Source organism: Mugil cephalus, chromosome 9 (genome assembly GCF_022458985.1).
Source record: "Mugil cephalus isolate CIBA_MC_2020 chromosome 9, CIBA_Mcephalus_1.1, whole genome shotgun sequence".
NCBI lineage: Eukaryota > Metazoa > Chordata > Actinopteri > Mugiliformes > Mugilidae > Mugil > Mugil cephalus.
In genome coordinates this window covers 416,651-442,239 of record NC_061778.1, presented here as the reverse complement: position 1 = coordinate 442,239, position 25,589 = coordinate 416,651, and the positions used below count along the sequence as shown (strand labels likewise).

The 25,589-nt window shown below is 45.9% G+C and overlaps 2 protein-coding genes across 6 annotated transcripts; both read left to right on the top strand.

The window, feature by feature from the left end:
• The first annotated feature begins 1,058 nt into the window (after window positions 1–1,058).
• Window positions 1,059–7,681, top strand: rffl (ring finger and FYVE-like domain containing E3 ubiquitin protein ligase). Of its 5 annotated transcripts, none has more exons than XM_047593626.1 (8): window positions 1,059–1,106; window positions 2,061–2,230; window positions 4,836–5,033; window positions 5,107–5,346; window positions 5,447–5,651; window positions 5,774–5,797; window positions 5,909–6,130; window positions 6,219–7,681. In XM_047593626.1, the coding sequence occupies exons 2-7, from the start codon at window positions 2,063–2,065 to the stop codon at window positions 6,091–6,093; spliced, it is 1,020 nt and encodes a 339-aa protein (XP_047449582.1). In that variant the 5' UTR covers window positions 1,059–1,106; window positions 2,061–2,062; the 3' UTR covers window positions 6,094–6,130; window positions 6,219–7,681. The 5 variants fall into 5 exon arrangements, with proteins under 5 accessions (XP_047449582.1, XP_047449581.1, XP_047449583.1 ...); XM_047593625.1 differs by having other exon boundaries at window positions 1,082–1,106; window positions 2,019–2,230; XM_047593627.1 differs by lacking the exon at window positions 1,059–1,106 and adding an exon at window positions 1,126–1,295.
• Window positions 7,682–8,252: 571 nt separating this feature from the next.
• wdr62 (WD repeat domain 62) lies at window positions 8,253–25,379 on the top strand. Its single transcript, XM_047594669.1, has 35 exons — window positions 8,253–8,485; window positions 9,320–9,411; window positions 9,477–9,539; window positions 9,713–9,770; window positions 9,898–10,065; window positions 10,315–10,452; window positions 11,124–11,306; window positions 11,446–11,606; window positions 11,747–11,936; window positions 12,071–12,202; window positions 12,280–12,443; window positions 12,548–12,639; window positions 12,738–12,863; window positions 13,630–13,700; window positions 13,808–13,929; window positions 14,022–14,097; window positions 14,172–14,283; window positions 14,446–14,509; window positions 14,910–15,017; window positions 15,119–15,121; window positions 15,289–15,358; window positions 15,445–15,726; window positions 15,941–16,014; window positions 16,090–16,238; window positions 17,556–17,669; window positions 17,747–17,858; window positions 17,966–18,044; window positions 18,325–18,387; window positions 18,907–18,922; window positions 19,911–20,039; window positions 20,425–20,698; window positions 22,037–22,182; window positions 22,266–22,349; window positions 22,560–22,669; window positions 25,018–25,379. Exons 1-35 carry the CDS (start codon window positions 8,381–8,383, stop codon window positions 25,225–25,227), a joined length of 4,140 nt encoding a protein of 1,379 aa, XP_047450625.1. The 5' UTR covers window positions 8,253–8,380; the 3' UTR covers window positions 25,228–25,379.
• Window positions 25,380–25,589: the final 210 nt, after the last annotated feature.

Below are 25,589 nucleotides of genomic sequence, written 5' to 3'. Positions count from 1 at the left end.
AACTGACTGGAATCAGAATCTGAAAAAAGCTTCATTTATCCCCGAAGGGCGATACATGAAATAAGAGCAGGAATAAAAAAAATGTGAACTACACATTATATAATAAACCCTTTGTAAATGAACTGATTTCAAAGTGTCAAAAATAAAAGTCTCTGGTCCACGTGAGATAAGAGCAAAATATAAAAAGATACAAAAAATAGCACAAGTTAGTCAAAAGAAAACTATATGAAACTAAATATGATACAAAAATACGTGTTGAGCAGCTAATTAAAAGTTTAAAAAACAACTAGTTTAAATTGATGGTTGAGGTGACTATAAATTATGTAATAATAATTCATGAATATATTAGGAAATATAAAAATAAAATTAATTTCAGTGTTTATGGTGTTTATCCGGTTTATTTCATGATAATCTCATATCTCCTTCCTGGTTCTCCTCCTCCTCCTCCTCCTGCTCCTCCTCCTGCTCCTCCTCCTCCTCCTGCTCCTCCTCCTCCTGCCAAGCTAGGGCGATACTGCAAAAGTTGGTATCGATCCGATACCAAGTGAATACAGGGCCAGTATTGCCGATAAAGATACTTTTCACCTATAAAGAAGTTACTTTCATGTAGAGCGATGTATCATTTATTAAGTAAATGCATCATCAATATTCAAATTTAAATGAAAATATTTTGTTTTTAAATCATGATGTTTGAATGATTTTGTTTTAATAAGTTTTCTTGATTACGATCACAAAACACACGAGGAAGTTTGTAGACAAATAAAAATACTTAATATTTATGATAATACCAAAAATATAACAAGAACAGTCATGCAACTATATAAATATAACAATATCAAAAATGTAGGAAGGTCAAAAATACAACAATATATAAAATAACATAATAATAATAATAATAATAATAATAATAATAATAAATGCAGTGTCTGGGTCTAAAGTTGTGTAATAAAGGAGCTGAACACAAATAAGAAAAACTGAAACTGGAGTATCAATTCCATCAGCTAAGTATCGGTCAGATACCGTTAGCAATGTGGTATCCATGCTATCGATTCTTGGATCGATCCGCCCACTAGCATTGCTAGCCTCCTGCTAGCCGCCAACAACAGGTAACTCGACTCGTTGCGTCGCTAAATTTGCTCCTTGTTAGTTCGTGAAACTGTTTACCCGCTCAGTCTGATCCGGTTTGTGTGTTGTCGGTGACTGTGTGTCCTGCTGCTTTGTGCGTGTTTCATCCTTTAATCTCTTTAAACTTCACTAACTAGGCGAAACTTAGCCTAGCTTCTAGCGTTACCGGGGTACGTGCCTGTGTTCCTACGCCGGACTCCGTTCACATATTGTCGGATTTAAAGTTCCACGTCTCATCGGCGAACACCCGACGGCATTTAACCCCTTTTATGATTTTTTACTTATTATCTATAGAAGTTTATCCATTCGGTTGGTGGTTTTGATTAAATAGACTGTGTTTTGATGACATGTAAACTTAAAGCCTAGGCTGAGTTCTGCGGGCTAACCTGCTCTTCTGCTTTCTCGACACTTTTATTTACCTGATGACTTATGAAATAATAGTCCTGCTCCATAAAGATAACACCGAATTTATCAGCACAGATTACTAATGTGTTAAAGTTTATTTTACTGTGAAATGTACTTCGTCTGTGTCTGACAGCTACGAAGGAACTCAAATGTCAGTTGTTACTATGGGGTTTGGTATGAACAAACGAAAGTAATGTTACGGGTGTTTGTTTACTGTAATGTCAGAGACTGTGTCTAGTGTGAAATACTGTTATACTGCTGTACTAGTAGAAAACACTTTGACTGAAGTCATATTCTTTTGGTATAGCTGAATAACTTATACCAGCTATTTGGAAAATATCAGGACTTTTTCACAGTTCACAGTTTATGAAGCAGAATTATTTCAAACCACGTTATTAATAAGTAAATAATGTATTTTTCAGTTTTAGGTCATGATTATTGTGCAGCTGGTATAATTTCAGGTTTTTTCCATGGGCTTTGGTCTGCAGGCTTGTGATGGATGGTTGGTGTTCTTGATGCTGTTTTTCCAGACATGTTCGCGTCCTGCTGTAACTGGCTGTGCATGGACTCGGCTGAGGTTGAGCCGCCGGATGGACGCCATCAGTCCTACACCAACTCGGGCTTCAGCAGTCAGCCTTCGCCTCCACCTGAGCACACCTGTAAGGCCTGTGGAGGCTCCTTCGACACACCTGCCAGGAAGGTAAGGATAGAGAAATACCTGCGCCTCCAACCAATCAGACGCAACCCTCGGGTCTGAAAGACTTGTTTCTCTTTTCTCTTTTCTCTTCGTCCTGTATCTCAGTCGTCATCTTTATCGGCTCGGCTGAACTTTCTGAAACTTTCACAAATAAAAACAGAAAAGTTTCCCCAACTTCAGCTTTGTTTGAGACTCCAGAACAACTCGCTTCCTGGTCCTGTATCCTGAGGATTCAGTGCGTTTACATACACGGCTTAATGGAGCTATTCTCTAAACTCAACTTTCTGAATGTGGTCCCATTTTACATGCAATGGAGAAAATGGAGAAACTGACAGGAACATGTCGTCCTCCTCCACACTAGGGGGCGATATGCGTCTTGGCAGCAGGTTAATACGGCTCCTTTCTGGTTGAACTATTACGTCTTATAATAAACTACTAGAGTCGTTCATGTGTCAGATCGACATTTAAACAACAACCCTTTTTAATCTTGTACCTAATGTGGAGCTGCTTCTGGTGCAGGTAGGTGGCGCTGTCCCTCATGTGGTTCTTCTACCGGCTCTGTTTACCTTCTTCTTCTGTCGGTTTTCTTGGATGTTGTTGTCATGGACACACATGTCGTCTAGTTAAAGTCTGATTGAGGCGCAAACATGACGGAGAAAATCAGTTTCCAATCACATGATCTGTGTCTTAGTCACATAAGGAGAACTCTGATATTTGTTCCATATAAGTTCTCCACTTAGAGTTTATTTTCACGTGCATGTAAACGTACTGAGTCTTAGAACAAAGACTTGGTCCTAGTGGACGAAGAGTTTCCCTCCAGGTTGTTCCTGGATGGAGGTAAAGGTGAAAGGTTCCTGAAGAAGGTTCTGCAGTGAGATGTGCTGAGAGCAGGGAGGAGAACTTTAAGAGGCTTAGAGAGGAGAACATGGTGGAAAGAAGAGGAGGAGAGATGTTCTCCTGGAGCAGGAATCATTTTACCTGGTTAATACCACATGGATGAAGAGCAACACTGGTTTTAAAGTAGATCTACTATTTATTTCTCTTCAGTCTCATAGATCAGATTCTAGGGTTCAGTCTGTGGATGTGGCTCCAGTTTCAGTCTATAGACCTTCAACCTCCGTAAAACTGTTTGTCTCATAAAGAAAAGTTTAAACTGAGGAGTTTCCCCGTAGAGTTAAAATCCTTCGGTTTCGGTTTTGATCTGACTGGACATTCGTCTGTGGCTCAGGGAACTTCCTGCTTAGACTTAGTCTCAGACTTAGACAGACTTTAATCATCCTCAGGGGAAATTACTCGGCCACAGCAGCTTAGTTTCATTAAAAGAAGCAGTGTTACCAACCACAAGAAAAACAAAGACACAATAAAAGAAGAAGCAGAACTTTAATTGTCATTGCGCACGAGTTACAGCCTGGTTTTATTTGACAGCGTCACCAGTTCAGCTCAAGGGTCAGTGTTTGGTTTATTTCTTTATTTTTTTATTTTTGCACTGTCTGCATCTCCCTGTCACAGGAGATGAGTGAACATGTACGTACATTTATATTTAGAAGCGTCTCCTCTTCTTTACATGGACGCTGCCTTGTTTGTTGTAGCTTTCTTATATATTTCTGATATTTTTATGTTCTGTTCTTTTCAGTTCACCCATGTGTTCACTGTGTGGGAAGGGAAGATGAATAATAATAAAAGATACGTAGCCTCTAGTGAAATAAAATATTAATGCACAGTTCTTTACCCATCAGAAGGTCCAACTCACCGGCCACTTTGTTAGGTATCTGTTCATCATCTTAAAAAGTGTCTCCAGCTCCGTGTTGAATAGAAGCTGTTCTCAAACACAGACTCTCTGACACGTTTGACGTCCACGCTCAGAACTCATCTTTGTAAAATCTCTGAACGTTCTTTTATCGTCCTGCAGGTTCTAGACGCAGTAACCGACCTGCTCAGTCTGTCTCCACCCAAACACTAGGGGGCGCTGCATCTTTTTACCAGTCGGGCTCTTTTTTGTTTCTTCTTCTTCATTTTCAACAATGGAGACTGAAACTTTTACGGTTGAGTCCTCAGTTAATGCTGCGTTCATTTAACTCGGAGCTCGGAACGATGTCACATCCGAGTTATCGGGTCAGAAAACAAGATGGCCGCCTCCACCAGAGCTCTTGTCTGGTCTGAATGTAACGTGGTGTTTTCTGTGTTTACATTTTCTGAGAGTACAGTGAAATTAAAAGATGCAGATAACTTGAACCAGTGATGAATCTACGAGACCACACGAAGCAGAAATTTACAGAAATATTGAAGAGATTGTAGAAAAATATCCACCATTAATCCCAGTTTACCACCGTGGTGTTTGTCTCTGTTCTGCTTTTACCAGGATGTTGTTTTTAGCCGTTGTTAGCGTTAGCTTTTCGTTCCCATACACTGTAACAGCATTTCAACACATGCATGTGGAAAAATAATTCAGTGCAACAAAAAAATGAGGGAGACCTATGGAACCGTCTCCAGGAAGTGTCCTGGCTGTGGACACTTCCTGTCGCAAACCATGTGACAGGAAGTGTCCTGGCTGTGGACCATCTCCAGTGAGTGAGAGCAGCTCACCTGTCTCTGTCTCACCTGTCCCCAGCATGTGTGTGTGGACTGCAAGAAGAACTTCTGCAGCGGTTGCTCTGACCAGCTGGAGCTCCGCCCCCGCCTGTGTCACACCTGTCAGCGCTTCTACGGCAACCTGCTGGAGAGGGCGGAGCTTATGAAGCTTAAGGTGAAGGAGCTCAGGGACTACCTGCACCTGCACGAGGTCTCCACCCACCTGTGCAGAGAGAAGGTGAGATGCTGCTATGAGCTGGGCGGGGCTATCGTTAAGTGGGAGGAGTTCTGACCCGTGCTTCCTGTTGTAGGAGGAGCTGGTGGAGCTGGTCCTCAGTCAGCAGTCCTCCCCAGACCAGCCCCCCGTCCCAGACCACCCCCCCACCCCAGACCCCCCTCCCATCACTGTCACCCCTGACCTCCCCGACCTCACCCCCGTTCACGAGACCCCCACACCTGCCCCGACCCCGGTCACCGAGCAGCCAGAAGCCTCGGACACAGAGACGGAGACGGTCGCCATGGAGACAGACGACATTCAAGACGAAGACCAGGTGACACCAGCTTTAGTCACTCCTCCTCCTCCTCCTCCTCCTCCTCCTGTTGTCAGGTCTGAATCTGACCTTGTCCTCCTCTTCCTCCTCCATGGTTCAGGGCTGGGACCCTGAGGGCCCCCCCCTCCCAGGCCGCCGCGCCTCCTTATCCGACCTGAGGAGCCTGGATGACGTGGAGGATCTCAGCGTCCGCCAGCTGAAGGAGATCCTGGCCAGGAACTTTGTGGACTACAAAGGCTGCTGTGAGAAGTGGGAGCTGATGGAGCGGGTGAGGAGGCTGTACCAGGACCAGCAGAACCTCCTGGGTGAGTCCTCCACCTCCTCCTCCTCCTCCTCCTCCTCCTCCTGGGGGTTGAAGTGATAAATCTATAACATAACTGGACACTGCTGTAGAGACTGAACTCAAACCTTGTTTCCTGTTTTCCAGCGGCCAACGCCGTCAATGCCTCAGGTGAGCTTCCTGTTTGTGTTTTTAGGGATTCAAGGATTCAAGGGTTGTGTTATAAGTTCTGTTCATGTATGAGCTTCCTCTTCTCTTCTGTGAATGTTTGTCGCCCCCTAGAGTCCGGCCGTGGCCCTACAGGTGTAGAGGAGAACCTCTGTAAGATCTGCATGGACTCGCCCATCGACTGCGTCCTCCTGGAGTGTGGTCACATGATCACCTGCACCAAGTGTGGGAAGAGGATGAGCGAGTGTCCGATCTGTCGGCAGTACGTCGTCCGAGCCGTCCACGTCTTCCGGTCCTGAACCGGGACCAGAAGACGGCGTCCTCACCTGGACACAGGTAAAACCAGACCTGATCCGCCCCGATCCCACTCTCAGTGCCAGCTTCCTGTTTATCTTCTTCTTCTTCTTCTCCTCCGTCTCTGCAGGAGCTGATCATTGAAGGGAACTATTTAATTAACTCTATTTTTCTAGTGAGAAGTGACCTTACCTGACTTTAGAAACGCTGAATGTTCATCCTCAGAAGAGCAGGAACTGCCTTGGGATCAGTTGACCAAAGACTAAAACATGCTGCAGGCGGAGGTTTGTTTACAGGCTGCTAAATACATCAGGACGTGTAGAAGAACTCTCTCTCCCACAATGCAACGCTGCACAGGGACAACCTCAGGGCATCAGAGCAGCAGAATCAAACACCTGAGCTCACCTGGAGAGAATAACTCAACAGAACATTCACAGCGAGCCGGGGTTTTCTGCCGGTTAGAAGTAGAATCATGTAGATTTTGGTCTCTGTGGGAAAGCTCCTCCAAAAGTTCCTGAGTTGACCAGTGGGGGGCAGCACAGGCAGAGTCTGAGCTAGCCTGACGTAGCGCCCCTGAATTCTTATCAGAGTTAGAGTCTGGATTTCACTCGAGTTCTGATGGGGAACTTTGGTAGAATCAGAACCTCATTCGGTCGTGGCTCTGATCAGAACTCATTCGCTAGCTGTGACCTTAAACTGCTGCAGACTTATAAAAAGTGAGGACCGGACCGTCTTCTCCAGGTAAATACAGACATTCAAGTCGACTTGTGTCTTAACTTAACCATGAACCCAGGAATGTAGCCTCCAGACAAAATAAATCCTAAATGATGATCTCAACAGCTTTGGTCGATGTCCTCACCCCATTCTGATTTTATCGTCTCTGTCCGGAAACGACAGGATTAAATGTTGGGCTGTTCCTTTAAATCTGTTTAACCAGGTTTAGTGGAAACAGCCGAGGCCCCAGAATGCTTCCCTGAGGGACTCCGCACTTTATTAACAGGATGTGTTCACCTGTACCAGCAGACTGTGTCTCGTTAAACTCTCTCGTTTAAGTTTGCGTGTTGTTGTTGCACTAATCTGGTAAAGCTGAAACATTTTAATTTTAAGTTCTTTGGTTGATCTTTTTTTTTTTAAGAAGAGCAATATTAATATTATTATTATTAGTTTTTTTTCTTCTCGTGGGATCATTAAGTTTGATTTTAGACGTGAACATTTTATCTTGTTTGGTACTTTTAAGTCTTTCTTTCTGACTTTGAGATCATATGTTGAACCATAGTACTGTATATTCACATTATCGGTGGATAAAGTCATGTCAACGCAGCACTGTGAGAGTTTCATATCACCAAAGCTAGCTGTTAGCATTGTTAGCTATAAGCTAACGTTTCCTCCTTATAATCCAGTGGCCTTGAAACTTTTTGACTCAGTAAAATTAAAAAGGTTTTTAAATGTCTCGCTCTGTCTTTTTTGTAGGATTAAAAAGGTGAAATGATCTTCAGTCTCGATGAAAACGAGAAACAGTTTCTCTGTTCTTAGAAAATCTGTTGAAAATAAATAATGTGTGAATAATTTTGTAATAAAATGGAACTTCTTTCAGTTGTGTCCTGGTCTTTATTCTGATTTTATGGTTATTTGAGACAAATACAAGATGGCGACGTGTTAAAGGCTGAAACACTTTCACTAACCTCCATGTTAGTGGGCAGGACTTGGACCTGATTAAAACTCATTTTAGGTAGTTTAGGTGGTGAGATTCAAGTGTCATTTTTTGGATAATTTACGTTTTAGCTCCTTATTTGAGGGATGTGACATAATGGCGGCCAACAGTTGCCTTGCCAGAATTATTCTTTGTTGACATTGTTTAAGTTAAAATTAGTTTTATTGGGGAAAAAAAAAATAATATATTTAATATTTTATTGATATGTATTAGTTGAATATGTTTGTTAATTAATTTGTGTATTCATATAAATTACCTATGTTTTTAAAGCAATAAATTATGTAAATAGTGTTTTTAATATTGATTCAACGTTGGTTGGTGGATTGGGACTTTAGGGGCGGGGCATTTCTCTCCCTGGCTGTTCATTCGCTGTTTTGGACTCATGGAGCTGGGCTCACATCGATGATTGGTTGGTTGTTCGAGTAGTGGGCGGGGCTTCGTTTGAACCGGAATCCCGCCGCAGAGTTAAGTGTCAGGTTTCCTTTAGCCATAGTTAGCATGAAGCTAGCTCCTCCATCAGCAGCAGCAGAACGTTTCCAGAGACAGGCCGGCACAAGTTCAATAAAGTCAAGCCGGGTGTCATGGCAGAGGGAGCAGACTGCGGCTCGGTGAACCCGGCGAAGAGGAAGCAGCCAGCGGGCAGAAAGAGCCGACAGAGCCGACCGAAGAAGAGTCCCAGCGGCCGGGTACGGCCCGGAGCTAACGGGGCTAGCTGTTAGCGTCACTGAAAGTTTGACCGAAGAGTTAAAGTTTTCCTTAAACAATCCGAAACAGAAGCGGCATCACAGGAAACCAATTATTAACGTTTAGTCTGAATACTTTTTAAGTTTTTAATAAGTTTTAGCGAAGTTTTAGTGTTTGAGCGAACTCAAGCTAATGCTAATGATCAGACAACAAACAGGCCACAAACAAACAAAAAACCAAAACACTTTAATTAAATCAAATAAGACCCAGATTCAGGAGTAAATACATACATAATATAAAAGTAATGAATGCATATTAAACGTTATGTTCATTTTTATTGGTATAAAATACAATTTATTCAGTTTGACACTAATCAAAACAATCAATTCATTAAAGTATTGTTATTTAATTCGTAAAATTCTTTCTTTACAAGTTGTTTTTATTTGTTTTAAAGCAAGTTAGTACTGTCAGATGCACAGGATGGTCTTTGAAAGTGGTCACAGTATGATTTAGTCAAACCCTCCCAAAGACAAAATAACACGATGCAGGAGGAATTTAACTGTTATTCTGGGATGGATTCATGGAATTCTAATAATAATTTACTTGCTTAAATATTATCTGATGAAGAAATTCAAGCAGATTTCACTTAAAGGTTTTAATCTATCTAGCATGTTCCATTATTTTACTTATTAATATACTGATATGATGACTTTTTGTTATGTGTCCCCGATCAGTTATTAATCACTAATAATTAATTAACCTGTTTCTAGAGCGAGTAGCTGTTAAATCGTGACTTTTTTAAATGGAGTTTGGTGTGTGTGTGTGTGTGTTTTCAGGTGAGTCTGGAGAAAGTTCTGGGCATCAGCACGGTCAGCAGCAGCGGTTTGACCTCTGACCCCAACTCTGGGCTCATCGCGTATCCTGCCGGGTAAGAGCTCGTAGAACAGAGCAACATGTAATGATAGTGATGATAATAATAATACTGTGTTTCAGGTGTGTCGTCGTGCTGCTTCACCCAAAGAAGAACAAACAGAGTCACATCATCAACACGTCCAGGTACCGTTTCAGGAAAACAAACACCGATTATAACAGTTAGTGCACTGATGAGCGGCTAACTTAACGTAGGGAATGTTCAGCTTGTTCCTAAATCTGGATCATGTCTCCAAGTCGCCACATGGTGGCGCTGCTGCTGATTTACACACAGACTGAGACCTAATGTTGTGTTTCAGGAAACCCTTCACCGCTCTGGCCTTTTCTCATGATGGAAAACACCTGGTCACTGGAGAGGTGAGACTGAACACAGGCCCTGGACCTGAGCTGGACCCTGAACCCCCTTACCTGTGCTCACCTGTCCTCACCTGTCCTCATCTGTGCTCACCTGTGCTCACCTGTGCTCACCTGTGCTGTGTTTCAGAGCGGCCACATGCCCTGCGTCCGGGTGTGGGAGGTGGGTGGAGGTCAGGTGGCCGAGGTCCAGTCTCATAAATATGGCGTTTCCTGCGTGGCGTTCTCCACCAACAGCTGCTACATCGTCTCCGTGGGATACCAGCACGACATGACCGTCAGCGTGTGGGACTGGAGGGTGAGGACGGTTCACTTTATTTACCTCAACAACACTTAAGGCTGACACATACATTATTATTTTGATTATTGATGGGTCACAGATTATTTTTTCCACATGTTCAGGCCCAGATCAGCTAAATCCAGTTTATCATCAGCCAGACGTGTAGTGAAGTATAGATAATGTGTTATATCAGAGGTTCAGCCCTAATAACCAGGTTTTACAAACATCCGACCTGAAACCACGTCCTGTGTTTGTGTCCTGGAGCAGAAAGGTTCAATCATCGCCTCCAACAAAGTGTCCAGCAGAGTCTTCGCCGTCTCCTTCTCTCAGGACAACAGTTACTTCGTCACCGCAGGAAACAGACACGTCAAGTTCTGGTACCTGGACGCATCCAAAGAGCGGCGGGTAAAACCCAGGGCTGACATCTCTGATCCTACAGCACCTTCCTTCCTTCCTTCCTTCCTTCCTTCCATCCTTCCTTCCTTCCTTCCTTCCTTCCTTCCTTCTTCCATTCCTTCCATCCGTCCTTCCATCCATCCATCCGTCCCTTCCTTCCTTCCTTCCTTCCATCCATCCCTCCTTCCTCCCAGCTAACAGTAGCTATAACTAGCCTCCTAGCCTCCCAGCTAACAGTAACTATAACTAGCCTCCCAGCTAATATTAGCTATAACTAGCCTCCCAGCTAATATTAGCTATAACTAGCCTCCCAGCTAACAGTAGCTATAACTAGCCTCCCAGCTAATATTAGCTATAACTAGCCTCCCAGCTAATATTAGCTATAACTAGCCTCCCAGCTAACAGTAGCTATAACTAGCCTCCCAGCTAACAGTAGCTATAACTAGCCTCCCAGCTAACAGTAGCTATAATTAGCCTCCCAGCTAACAGTAGCTATAACTAGCCTCCCAGCTAACAGTAGCTATAACTAGCCTCCTAGCCTCCCAGCTAACAGTAGCTATAATTAGCCTCCCAGCTAACAGTAGCTATAACTAGCCTCCTAGCCTCCCAGCTAATATTAGCTCCTCCTTTCGGTTCGTGGGCCGTGTGCTTGACACTCTCCATCTTCCCCTCGTTGACAGGTGAACAGCACGGTGCCCCTGATTGGCCGGTCGGGGTTGCTAGGCGACCATAAGACCAGTGTGTTCAGTGGTGTAGCGTGTGGGCGGGGCCTCATGGCGCCCACCACCTACTGCATCACCAGCTCCGGTTTGTTGTGTTCATTCAACAGCAGCCGACAACTGGAGGCCTGGGTGAACCTGAAGGTCAGCGATGACACGATTCGACACAAAACAAAAGATACGACAACAGGACATAAACACAAAGATACACACGAGATGTAAACAGAGATGCTGACTTTGTTGTTGTTTTTGTCGTCGCCGTGGCCGTTGCCATGGTTACCAGACGTCCTCAGCCAGCTGTCTGGCCGTTAGTGAGGACTTCATCTTCTGTGGTTGTGCAGACGGAGTCGTCAGAGTTTTCAACCCGTCCAACCTGCAGTACATCACCACCCTGCACCGACCGCACCGGCTGGGAGTCGACCTCACGCAGAGCGTCCAGCACAGGTACAAGTACCTCAGGTACTCTGAATAAATACCTCAGAGTATCTGAGTAAATACCACAGACACTCTGAATACTTTAGATACTCTGAGTAAATACCTCAGGTACTCTGTATGAATATCTCAGACTGTCTTTGTGTGTCCAGCTGTCCTCTTCCCTCCAGTCCAGCAGCTCAGTATCCGGACACCCTGGCTCTGACCTTTAACCCCGCCGCCCGCCACCTGACCTGTGTTTACAACGACCACAGTGTTTATGTGTGGGACGTCCGGGACGTGAGGAACGTGGGGAAACTGTTCTCAGCTCTGTACCACAGCAGCTGTGTGTGGAGTGTGGAGGTCAGTGTGATGATGATGATGATGATGATGATGTCATGTACCTGACAGGCTCCGCCCCCTCCTCCTCCAGGCTCAGCTCGGAGCCACAGGACCACGTCTTCATGGTTAAACCTTTGGACCCGTTTGTTTTCCAGGTGTATCCAGAGCTGACGGGCTCGTCCCAGGCTTGTCTCCCCCCGTCCTCCTTCCTCACCTGTTCGTCTGATAACACCATCAGACTGTGGAACACCGACCCCCCCACAGGACACAAGAACCTCTACAGTAACGTATGCATCACAGAGGGCAGCACGTCCTCTTTCTCTGACGTTAGCTGGTGTCATGAAGTCTCGTTTGTGGTTTCTAGGACCTGCTGAGGATTCTGTACGTGGGGGAGGACACGCAGCACCTGCAGGCGGAGGGGGAGAAGGGGGAGGCAGCAGGGGCTGATGGGAAGGCGGGGATCAGGGTCCTGGGCATCAGTCCGGATGGACAACACCTGGCGGCCGGAGACCGCTGTGGAAATGTCAGGTGAGACAGGGACCCACTGAGACACTGGCAGGTGTGTGGGGAGGTCAGGTGACCCGTCAGGTGACCTGTCAGGTGACCGTCAGGTGACCCGTGTCTGTGTTTAGGATCTTCGGGCTGATGTTTCTGGATGAGCTGGTGAAGATCGAGGCTCATGACCTGGAGGTGTTGTGTTTGGAGTTCTCCCCCACATCCACAGGTGAGACCCTTGACTCGGTCAGTGGTTTTTGACCCAGGTGAGTCTCTGGTCGGTGTCTTTGTCAGGTGACACCTGTTGAACTGTGGGTGTTGTTTCAGGTGTGAGGCTGTTGGCGTCGGCCAGCAGAGATCGACTGATCCACGTCTTTAACCTGGAGAACAACTACAGCCTGGAGCAAACCCTCAACGACCACTCGGCCTCCATCACCGCCGTCAAGTTCACAGGTTCGTCCTCTGACTCTGGAACCAATAGGGACGTTAGTGTGTAGCCGGCTAGCTCCTCCTCCTGCTAGCTCTCTGCTCCGGCTAGCTCTCTCCTCCTGCTAGCTCTCTCCTCCTGCTAGCTCTCTGCTCTGGCTAGCTCTCTGCTCCTGCTAGCTCTCTCCTCTTGCTAGCTCTCTCCTCCTGCTAGCTCTCTCCTCCTGCTAGCTCTCTCCTCTTGCTAGCTCTCTGCTCTGGCTAACCCTTTCCTCCTGCTAGCTCTCTCCTCTGGCTAACTCTCTCCTCCTGCTAGCTCTCTCATCCTGCTAGCTCTCTCCTCCTGCTAGCTCTCTCCTCCTGCTAGCTCTCTCCTCCTGCTAGCTCTCTCCTCCTGCTAGCTCTCTCCTCTTGCTAGCTCTCTCCTCCTGCTAGCTCTCTCCTCCTGCTAGCTCTCTCCTCCTGCTAGCTCTCTCCTCTTGCTAGTTCTCTCCTCCTGCTAGCTCTCTCCTCCTGCAAGCTCTCTCCTCCTGCTAGCTCTCTCCTCCTGCTAGCTCTCTCCTCCTGCTAGCGTTTAAATTACAAAAGTACAGTGCTCATTTATTCCATGGAGGTTCTCTTTAAATAACCAGAACCCGGTTGTGTTATTACCTGGTGGTGTTATTACCTGGTGTTATTACCTGGTGGTGGTGGTGTTATTATTACCTGGTGTTATTATTACCTGGTGTTATTATTACCTGGTGTTATTATTACCTGGTGGTGTTATTACCTGGTGGTGTTACCTGTGTTCCAGGTGAGAGTCCCGGGGTGCGGATGGTGAGCTGTGGAGCTGACAAGAGCATCTACTTCCAGAGCGCTGAGCAGGTCAGGAGCCACAGGGCGGCCATTTTGTTTCTCTTCTTCATCTGTTTAGTTTTTGTCTCTGGTTTAATGTGAATGTTGTTGTTGTTGTCGTTGTTGTCGTGGTTCAGGCGTCCGAGGGTTTGTGGTTCTCCAGGAGTCACCATGTGGTGGAGAAGACGACGCTGTACGACATGGACCTGGACTCAACCAGGACCCACGTGGCCATCGCCTGCCAGGACAGAAACGTCCGGTGAGAAGGAGGAGGAGGAGGAGCAGGGAGGAGGAGGAGAAGGAGGCGGTAAAGGAGGAAGAGGCTGAATGTGTAGCGCTGCTTGTTTTCAGGGTCTATAATGTGGAGACGGGGAAACTGAGGAAGTGTCTGAAGGGTTCGTCCAGTGATGAAGGAGCTTTGCTGAAGGTTGGTGACTTCTCTCCACATCAGTGCAATAAACCCCCAGACTCACCTGATCCTGGTTCTGGTTCTGGTTCCAGGTCCAGATGGATCCGTCCGGGTCGTTCTTCGCCACCAGCTGCTCTGATAAGAACATCACCATCTTTGACTACGAGTCCGGGGAGTGTGTCTCCACCCTGTTCGGACACTCAGGTGAGTGGATCCAGCGTCCTCCTGGTTCCTCTTGGTTCCTCCTGGTTCCTCTTGGTTCCTCCTGGTTCCTCCTGGTTCCTCTTGGTTCCTCCTGGTTCCTCCTGGTTCCTCCTGGTTCCTCCCTCTGAGCTCAGCTTGTTTTACCTTAAACTGTTTCCTCAGAGATCGTCACCTGCATGAGGTTCAGCCAGGACTGCAGACACCTCATCACCGTGTCCGGAGACAGGTACGCACGGCAACGGCAACGGCAACGGCAACGGCAACAGCAACTCCATGGCACAGAGCAACTTTATGAAACACTGGGCAACTTTAGGAGACATCACTAATCTACATGTTGTGTTGTTGTTGTGTGTCTGGTTGTGTTGTTGTTGTTGTGTGTCTGGTCGTGTTGTTGTTGTTGTGTGTCTGGTCGTGTTGTTGTTGTTGTGTGTCTGGTTGTGTTGTTGTTGTTGTGTGTCTGGTTGTGTTGTTGTTGTTGTGTGTTGTTGTTGTTGTGTGTTGGTTGTTGTTGTGTGTGTGTCTGTTGTGTTGTTTGGTGTTGTGTTGTTTGTTGGGTTGTGTTGTTTTGTTGTGTGTGTGTTGTTTGTGTTCTGGTCGTTTTTGTTGTTGTGTGTCTGGTTGTGTAGCTGTGTGTTTGTGTGGAAGCTGGACTCTCAGATGACCGGCGTCATGAGGAGGAGGCGTGGCCTCAGACCGACTCCTCAGACTCTGAACAACAGACAGGTCAACATCAGGTGAGACATCATCTTCATCTTCATCATCTTCATCATCATCATCTTCATCATCATCTTCATCATCATCTTTTATCATCATCGTGTTCTCTTTCTCTTCTCAGCAGGTATCCTTCATCACGTTCCCTCACTCCAACCCCCTAATCTTCATGGGGTTGTCGAGGAGGAGCTACATACGGTTTCCTCCTCCAGAAGCCCCAGGTGAGGAGGAGGAGGTTGAGAGGAGAGCGAGGGGAAGCAGAGGAGGATAGGTGAGGAGGAGGAGGTTTAAGTAGTGTGGCGAGGATTCAGACGCTCGGCTGCTTCAGACCAACGGGAAACTTCCTCTGTGGTTCAGGAAGTTGGTGAGTGTCTCAACTCTTCATCGACCAATCACATCACGTCTCAGCTCATCGACCAATCACTGACTCCCGTTGTTTCCTGTGTCCAGCATGGTCAGGGCGGAGCCTCCAGTCAGGCCGTCCAATCAGACACAGAGCCACGGCAGGTACGCAGCCGGTGGGCGGAGCAACTGAACCCTCTGACCATCTGCTCCAGCTTCTCCCCCAGTCCCACCAAGAGTCAGGAGGAGGAGGAGGAGCAGGAGCAGAGGGAGGAGGAGGATGAAGAGGATGAAGAGGAGGAGGAGGAAGAGGAGGAGGAAGAGGAGGGCTTCCACCCTCAGAGTCTGGAGAGTCTCCTGGGAGATGAGGAGGAGGAGGAAGAGGAGAAGGTGAGTTCATCTGAGCTGCTGTTAGCCATTAGCCGTTAGCCTTTAATGTTACAAATGCCCGTTTTATATCTACTTACATTAGAAGTTTAAATTAAATAATAGTTATTAGCTCTGAAGAACTTAATTATCAATAAAAAGATTTATTCATTTTGTGTTGCCTCCATCACCGTCGTGACTGTTCATGGAGACTCTCCGCCATCTTGTCTTCCTCCAGGTACCCCAGACGGAGGCGGAGGACCGCAGCAGCTACATCCTCTACCCCAACAACACCTCCACCTCCACAGACAGGTGAGGGTCACCTGGGCTCTGCGTTCATGGAGGAACGCTCTCGGTTTGTTTCTAACCGGCTCTGTCTGTGTGCAGGGAGTTTGACGTGGAAGGTCTGACCGATCGCACCCAGGTGGAGGTCAAAGGTCAGGGGGCGGGGCCTGTGGTGTGGCGCTCTCAGCTGAGTCCAGACTCCGCCTGCTCGGAGGGTTCGGCAGGAAGTCTGGAGCAGCCGCACGACGCCGGTCAGAGTCTAAGCTTTTAAAACACGTCTGCAGAAACTCACCTGGAACACACTAAACTCACCTGGAACACACCAAACTCACCTAAAACTCTCCTGGAACACACTAAACTCACCTGGAACACACCAAACTCACCTGGAACACACCAAACTCACCTAAAACTCACCTGGAACACACCAAACTCACCTGGAACACACCAAACTCACCTAAAACTCACCTGGAACACACTAAACTCTCCTGGAACACACCAAACTCACCTAAAACTCACCTGGAACACTCTAAACTCACCTAAAACTCACCTGGAACACTCTAAACTCACCTGGAATACACTAAACTCACCTAAAATTCACCTGGAACACACTAAACTCACCTGGAACACACTAAACTCACCCAAAACTCACCTGGAACACTCTAAACTCACCTAAAACTCACCTGGAACACACTAAACTCACCTGGAACACTCTAAACTCACCTAAAACTCACCTGGAACACTCTAAACTCACCTGGAATACACTAAACTCACCTAAAATTCACCTGGAACACACTAAACTCACCTGGAACACACTAAACTCACCCAAAACTCACCTGGAACACTCTAAACTCACCTAAAACTCACCTGGAACACACTAAACTCACCTGGAACACTCTAAACTCACCTAAAACTCACCTGGAACACTCTAAACTCACCTAGAATACACTAAACTCACCTAAAATTCACCTGGAACACACTAAACTCACCTGGAACACACTAAACTCACCCAAAACTCACCTGGAACACTCTAAACTCACCTAAAACTCACCTGGAACACACTAAACTCACCTGGAACACACTAAACTCACCTGGAACACTCTAAACTCACCTAAAACTCACCTGGAACACACTAAACTCACCTAAAATTCACCTGGAACACACTAAACTCACCCAAAACTCACCTGGAACACTCTAAACTCGCCTAAAACTCACCTGGAACACACTAAACTCACCTGGAACACACTAAACTCACCTAAAATTCACCTGGAACACACTAAACTCACCTAAAACTCACCTGGGTGGATGTATCTCTGACTGTAAAAACGCTTTGAGTACCTTTGAGTAGGGAGAAGAGCTCTATATAAAAGCAAGAGCATTTACCATTTACCTGGAACACACTAAACTCACCTGGAACACACCTGGTTTACACCAAAAACACCTGGAACTCACCTGAGCCACATGTTAGACACGTCTCAGTGACACTAAACTAACATGAATAATGTAAATAGATCTGATACCAGCTTTATTTCTGAATGAAGCACTAACCTGGCGTCTCTGTTTCCTCTCAGACACAGACTCTCTGAGTCAGGGCAGCTCTGTGGGGAGTTTGGTTCTGGAGGACGACGAGGACAGAAACTCTCTGAAGAACCACTTTGACACTCTGGCCTCCAGCCTGAACGACGGTAGGAGCAGCTGTTGGTCTTTGTTGACGTGTGAACGAGACGTCTCCTGACTCTGTGTCTGACCTTTGACCTCACAGAGAAGTTCGACACCGACCTGAGGACGCTGCAGCCTCCGGAGGAGAAACACTTCCTGAACCCCCGACTCAGCATCTCCACACGCTTCCTGTCCCGCTTCCAGGACAGAATCAGGTCAGATTACCCACAATCCTCTGGGGCTCTGAGTGACCGCTGACCTCTGACCTGTGGGCTGTGGACGTCTGTCATGACATAAGAGTTTGTAACTGCTGCGTTTATAGGCCCTGGACGAACCGAGCTCCGCCTCCTGTCTCCATACCAACCAGGATCTCTGAGGAAAGCCACATCAGCAACACATCGGTAACACACCTGAAACACACCTGAACTACATGAAACACACCTGAAACACACCTGTACTGCATGAAACACACCTGTATTACATGAAACACACCTGAACTACATGAAACACACCTGAAACACACCTGAACTACATGAAACACACCTGTACTACATGAAACACACCTGTACTACATGAAACACACCTGTATTACATGAAACACACCTGAAATCATGAGTCTTTAATGTTTTGAAGGTGAAGAGTTATATGTTGAGAGATTAAAAAGTAAACGTCCGTCTTCAGGTGAACTCAGAGTCGAGCAGCGACGCCTCCTCAGAAGTTTCAACTCGGAGAGAAAGCAGCAGCGTTGGTGAGTCATCAGTTCTTCTTCTGTTGTTTTATAACTTTTAGAAATAGACTGAGAAGATCAAGACTCGGACGTTTGTTTGTTTTTACTTGAGAGGAAACTTCTTTAATCTGGTTCCTGAATCTGGATCATGTCTCCATGTGGTCCTGGTTCTGGTCCAGTGGTAGGTAGAGATCCATCAGAGACAGCAGCTCATACGATATTCTACTGACCACATGGTGGCGCTGCTGCTGATTTACACACAGACTGAGATTAGACCTGGAGACGGGTTTTAATTGAGGTGGACAGGTGAGGTGAGATTGACCAGGATTTACAGCTTGTTCCATTATGTCTCTAAACACCAGATATTTACCATCAGATCATTGAAATAATAAACGTCCTGAACAGCTGCTGATGGACCAGGGACTGGATCCAGGTCCTGGTTTATCCAAAACCGTTAGAGAAGATGTTTCATCTGAGTCTCTTCTTCAGTTCTAAGAGACTGGAGGAAGTTTGAGGTTTAGATAGAAACTCTGAAGGTTTCCTGTTTGACTCGTTTCTGTAACTTCCCACCAGCTCAGAAGGTGAAATGTCTGCTCTAAAAAGCTTAAATGTTTCTTTGGATAAACCAGGGATCTCTGGTTCTGACCCAGGATCTATCTGAATCCCATAAGAGGCTCCGCCCACCGGCCAATCAGCTGTTCAGGAAAGAATCGCGTGTCCTTTCATTGAGACCTGATTGAGATCGGAGCCCAAATCACTAGAAGAGCGTTACGGCGTGAACGCATCTTCAGGAGATAATCACACAAAGAAGAGGATGTTTTAGCTCAAACTCAGCTCAGAATCAGGATCATTTCATTCAGGACAACAACCTCATGTGTTGATGTGATGTCACAGCTTTATTGTCGCCCAGGTAACATGATAGAAGGATGTTTTATCTTTTTACTCCAGAGGGGTCACATCTGATTCATCTCTGCAGCTTCATGGCTTCATTAAATCTAAACTAACTGAGCCATTGATGTGTAATTTGACTTTTTGAGTGAGATTTAAGGAGCAAAGACTGATTCTCCTCAGAAATGATGAATTTATCTCCTTCATATCTGAGGAGAATCAGTCTTTGTGGATCAGCCTCATGGTTGTGATGGTTCTGCTGCCTTGGAACCCACAACAACACAAACCTGGGTTTAGTTAGTGAGTTGATAACCAGCGTCATGATGCCACTGATCCAGATCCTCATTGTTCTGGATAAGTTTAGCTGGATAAGTTGGAGGAACCCTGGTTAAGTTGAGCTACTTCCTGATTCAGGCGTCTGGTCTCAGTCTGTAAGTGGCTCCTGAACTACACAACAAAGGCACATGATCACACATCAACAAACAAAGCGGAGGTCTGTCTTTCTGGTACGAACTGTGATATAATCATGTACTTATTTATCAGAGGCTCCAGGACACTTCCCTGAGGAACTCCACGACTCCCAAACGTTTAACTACTTTATTTTGTCTGAATGAGCGACAGCAGGAGTGTGTATGTTTGTGTGCGACCACAGCGAGGTGCCCTCAGTCAGTCCAGCGTAGAAGATGCTCCTCCCCCCTGACTTCCCATCAGCCCCAGCGGCGAACACCGCGCCGCCGACGACACACGATGCTGGTGGTCCAGTGCAGAAAGAGGCTGGGAGGTGTGTCGGTTTGTTGTGGACACCCGGGGGGTGAAAATAAAACCAGCACCAGGATCATGTCTTCACCGGGTTCTGGGTCACTGAGGTGTTTCTGTCTAACGGGGGCGTCAGAAGTTCTAAGGCTCTTCTCAGAACCAGAGTCTGGTGACATCCAGGTTTCATTCAGACCCCCCCCCCCCCTCCAAGACGTTCAGATCTGGTCTGGGGGGGGGGGGGGGGTCTGGACCACAGGACCAGGTCCCAGGTGGAACTGGACTTTCTGATTTATTTTTCCTCTGGATCCTGATGAAAGGCAGACGTCACCAGACTGACTCTGATCAAACTGTTTCTCTTAGTTTTATGTTTCTGAGGAACAGAATTAATTCTTCTCCTTCGTCTCAATCAGACGTCTCAACCAGCAGCGTCCACCAGGGGGCGTCTCAGCTCAGTTACCGGGGAACCACAGCCAGTTCCAGGGCCAAGCTGAGCCAGGACACCACCTCCTCCACCTCCTCCACCACCTTCACCTCCTCCACCTCCACCTCCTCTACCACCTGCTCCTGCTCCTCCTCCTCCACCTCCTCCTCCTCCTCCACCACCTCCTCTACCACCTCCTCCTCCTCTACCACCACCTTCTCAGACCCCCAGCCTCCACCAGACTCCCAGCAGGACCTGACCAGGTAAATTAACTTAACCAAAACACACATAATAAAAACCAAATCACTCAGCACCAAACAGTGTGTTTACAGATAATAATAAACTCCCCTCTCATCATTTAGGCTCAGATGATTCAGAAAATGTCCCTTTATTATTCAACCTGTCATCAGTTCACAGGAGGAATCATCGTCATTTTAACCCAGGTCATAAACTCTGGACTCTTCCACTAGAACAGCTCTATGATTCTGTGATTCTCTTATTCATTAATACACAGGACGAGATGCTACGATCCCTTGTTCCATGATCTAAGACAAAACTCCTTTAGAAGCTCAGTCCAACTGGAAACCAACCAGCAGACCAGTGGTCCAGCTTCGCTGCTCCGCTTCCGATGCCAACTCCTCATATCTATCTCTCATTCGTCTCTTTAACTCTGTCTTCCCACGGGACAGTTAACTCCACGAAATACACTTTCCTTTCTTTCTCAGACCACAACAGCACGTCTGGTCTTTTAAGGGTCATGACTATCTGCTGTGTAACCCTCAGGGCGCCATCTAGGTCGGTCCTCAGCTCCCAGGCTCCGCCCACACTTAGCTGCCCTGCATTATGCCTGCGCCTCGCTGGTCTGGCCTTATCTCCCTCATGAACAAACATAATATTCTTCTTTCTAGCAGATGAGGAATTTGCTTCAATCCGTTTTTCCTCAGTTGCAGCTGCTAAACATTTCAGCACCTGGTTGTGGCACCAGGTGTATCTACCTTGGGAGAGAGAAACCCTACGACCTGAAATAATGTGGCTGAGTGTACATGCACAGGAACAAAGTGTTCAGGCAGCATCCTCCTCTAACCACTAGTTTAGGTTCATGGCAGCACATCATAAACTGCCCCTGTCATAAATCTAATCCTACCAGCCTCCACGCTCCACATCTCTCTCCACTTCAGCTTCCTTTTCTCTACACTCTCCCACTTCACCCACTGTCTTTGCTTTAGCCTGTGACACTGCCTCAGTGCATCTCATTGCTTCCTCTGGCCTATGAATTTCCTCCACTTCCATCTTCCTCTTCTGTTACTGATGCCTTGCTCCACAGTCCCAGGCTTCCACCTCCTTACTGCACATAACCCATGATATCCCATGATGCCTGAGGGCAGCCTCAGATTCCACTCCCTCCCTGTTTTAACCGTGGGCCTGTAGCCTGATACTGGATCTTTTGACTGAGTAAGAGTCAAAACCCTGATCGGTCTATGTTTGAAAAGCCTTGGATCATATTTTGTCTCAGTCCCTCAAACTGTGCTACATAGCTGAGACTTGCATCATACCACGTCCTCAGACTCTTCTGATTCTGATCCTTTCGTGTCTCCTCCCAGTCCACAGGTGTTGGCCACGCCCACTCTGTTGATGTCACAGGGCGGGGAGAGCAAGTGGAGCGTGAGTAGCATTGAGGAGACATTGACCAATCAGAACCAAACACTAACCCAGAGTCCCGCCCCCTCGACCGACCGGACCGATCCAGGTGGGCGTTAAAAACCAGAAACAGATTTTTGGTTTTTATTTTCATACGAATGCTGAAGGGTTTTCTTTCTTTCCTGTTTTTAGTGTCAGACGTGGTTTCATCTCTCTCTGCCCCGCCCACATCCACCTCCTCCCCCCTGGCAGAGAGACTCCACCCCCCTCAGACAGGTGACTTCCTGCCCACTGAGAATGTTCTCTTAGCAATGCTAAGCTAACAGTGACCTGCTACATGCTACATATCAGTGCTAAGCTAACAGCCACTACTAGATGGCTGCGCCCTGTTTATTGTGTGTAGTAGCACCATTCGACCACTAGATGGAGACATGGCACCATGTCTGTTACCTGGGGCTCAGCTCTGAGGATGTTTGTTTGTTTCAGGTGATGCTGATGAAGGTGAAGATGAGGAGTCGTTGTGTCTACAGACGTGTCAGCTGATCGCTGACGAACTGAAACAGACGGCGAGACGAGCCGTGCAGCTTTACCAACAGGTTCTACATCCACTCGATTCATTAGACCGGGGGGGGGTCAGTCACTAGGTGGCAGCAGAGCTCAAACTAATCAATAGGCTGCATGTTCCACCCAGTAGAGGAAGAGCTGATGGAGGAGTTTATGACAGGAATGAAAAGGATCAGAGCAGCAAGAGGAGGTGATTGTGTTCACTCACATACTTTGAGAAAATGGTTGAAATGTGATGTGGAGAATAAATTCTAGTTCCTGCCTGCACAGCTTTTAGTAGGAACAGTCACATGATCCTGTTGTTGTTGTCTCTAAAGGACCACTTTATCCTCACCATTATATTTTTCAACAGTGAAACCTTCCACCTCCTCTCAGGGTTTTTCTCATGGGGGCTCTGATCCTCTTCCATAAGAAAGAAAGTCCAGGAAATACCAGGACGGCTCCTCCACAGCGCTGGGGTTTAAAGTGAATCCGGCCGTAAATGAGGAAATAATGCACAGTAATATCAAGTCTGAAGGACGGAGCTACGACCTAAACCCAGCACACGTTTCTTTATTTATTTATTCGTTGTTTTGTGGCTCTAAGAGCAAAAGTAAAATGAAGCTGACGTTCATATAAAACAGACAAATGTAGTGACATAAGTAATTTCAGTTCAATTCAGTTTTATTTATATAGCGTCAATAACAACACAAATTGGCAGCAGATGTAGCTTAGAACTGCACAGGTCAGATATTCAGCCTCCAGACCAGAGACCCTCACAAGAAGATGGAGGGAGAGAGGGAGACACAGTGGTTAGTAAAGAAAATAAATAATAAGAGATGTTTGTCTGAGTTTAAAAGTAGAAAATTACAGGTCATCCAGGCCTTTATGTCTTTAAGGCGCTTGGAGTTTAACCAGCTGATTAGTTTCATCTGGTTTCATGGATAAATATAGCTGGGTATCATCTGCATAGCAGTGGAAGTTTATGCCGTGCTTTCTAATAATATTGCCTAAGGGAAGCATGTATAATGTGAATAATATTGGTCCTAGCACAGAACCCTGAGGAACTCCATAGCTCACTTTGGTATATATAGAAGAGTTGTTGTTTACATGGACAAACTGGAATCTGTCTGACAGATATGATTCAAACCAGTCTAGTGAAGTTCCTGTAATCTTGATCACACTTTAAAGTCTCTGTAGTAGAATATTGTGATCAATAGTGTCAAATACAGCACTGAGATCTAGCAGGACAAGTATAGAGACAAGTCCATCGTCTGAAGCCATGAGGAGATCATTGGTAACTTTAACCAGAGCTGTTTCTGTGCTATGATGAGCTCTAAAACCTGACTGAAACTCTTCAAACAAACCATTCCTGTTTAAATGATCAACCAACTGATTGACAACAACGCTTTCCAAAACTTTAGAGATAAAAGGAAGGTTGGAAATTAGCCTATAGTTGGCTAAAACATCTGGGTCAAGAGTGGGTTTTTTAAGTAATGGTTTAATTACAGCAGTTTTAACATATCCTGTTAATAAAGATAAGTTTATCTGATTTAATATGGAAGTATTAATTAATGGATAAACCTCCTGGAGCAGCTTAGTCGGGATGGGGTCTAGAAGACAAGTTGATGGTTTAGATGCTGTAATAACTGAAGTGAGCTCAGGAAGATCAATTAGAGACAAAGAATCCAAATATTGACTCAGTCCTACAGAGGTTTCTAATGCCACTGTACTTACATCTTTGACAGATGGAAGGGTGCTATGAATTTTATCTCTAATGCAACAATTTTATCGGAGAAGAAGCTCATGAAATCATTACTGCTGAGGTCTGAAGGAATAGATGCTCAACAGAGCTGTGACTCTTTGTCAGCCTGGCTACAGCTGAAAGAAATCTGGGCTTGTTCTTGTTTTCTTCTATTAATGAAACGAGTAAAGAAGAATCGACTGAGCTTCACGTTTACATGTCACAACCTGAGTTAATGAACTTAACTAGCCTGAAGTTTATCTCCAACTAATGAATCAAACACAATGACCCTGAAAAACAAAATAAAAACAAAGTGAAAATGACTGAGAAGGAGTGGGAGGAAGTTCAGACGTATTTCATCAAAGTCCTTCTTAATAGATCAGTAATATTTGAAACTCTGCTTCTTCTCACTATGATAATTGTGTCAGATTGAGCATCTAAAGGACTAAAAGTCAGATATGAAGCGGACTGTTAATATTTATGATCAAGACTGAAGAGGATTAAAAGATTTATGTAAAAATAAAAGTAGAAATGAATCTTAACGTGTTATTTTTAGGAGACGCTTTAGTCCCTTAACGTTAACGATGGATTTATTCCAACATTAGGTCTGAGGGTTAAACTCAGGGTCCTGGATTAAAACCGGTTCTTGTGTCGTAGCTCGGGGATCCAGAGACGCCGATGTCGTCCGTGCTGCTGGAGGCGTTTGACGCCGTTCGCTCGGAGCTCGGGGCGGTGCTGCCGGGTCCGACCGGGCGGAGCAGCGGCGCCCCCTGTGTTCAGCTGGAGGACGACACGACCAGGTCTCTGCTGGAGAAATACTCAGAGCTGCTGGTCCAGATGACCCAGAACAAGCTGAACCGGGTCTGAACCGGGTCTGAACCGGGTCTGAGACAGGACCATTACCAGTATTAAATATTCACGCACCTTACGTTTGGTTTTAACGACAGAAAAGTGTTTTTATTTGAGTTTTAAATCACGTAAACTGTAGTTTATGTTTCTTAATAAATGTTGAATTTAAACGTTTGCCTTTAAGGTTTTTATTTCTGATGAGATGAGATGAGATGTTGTTGCACCTGCAGCCAGTAGTAAAAAAAATATATAGATATAAACGTATAACTGAGAAATAAAACTGAATATAAACTAAAGATGAAGAAGAACATTAGTGTAACTAAAATATTCATTATTCAGTTTCGATATAAATGATAGATAGATAGATAACTTTATTCATC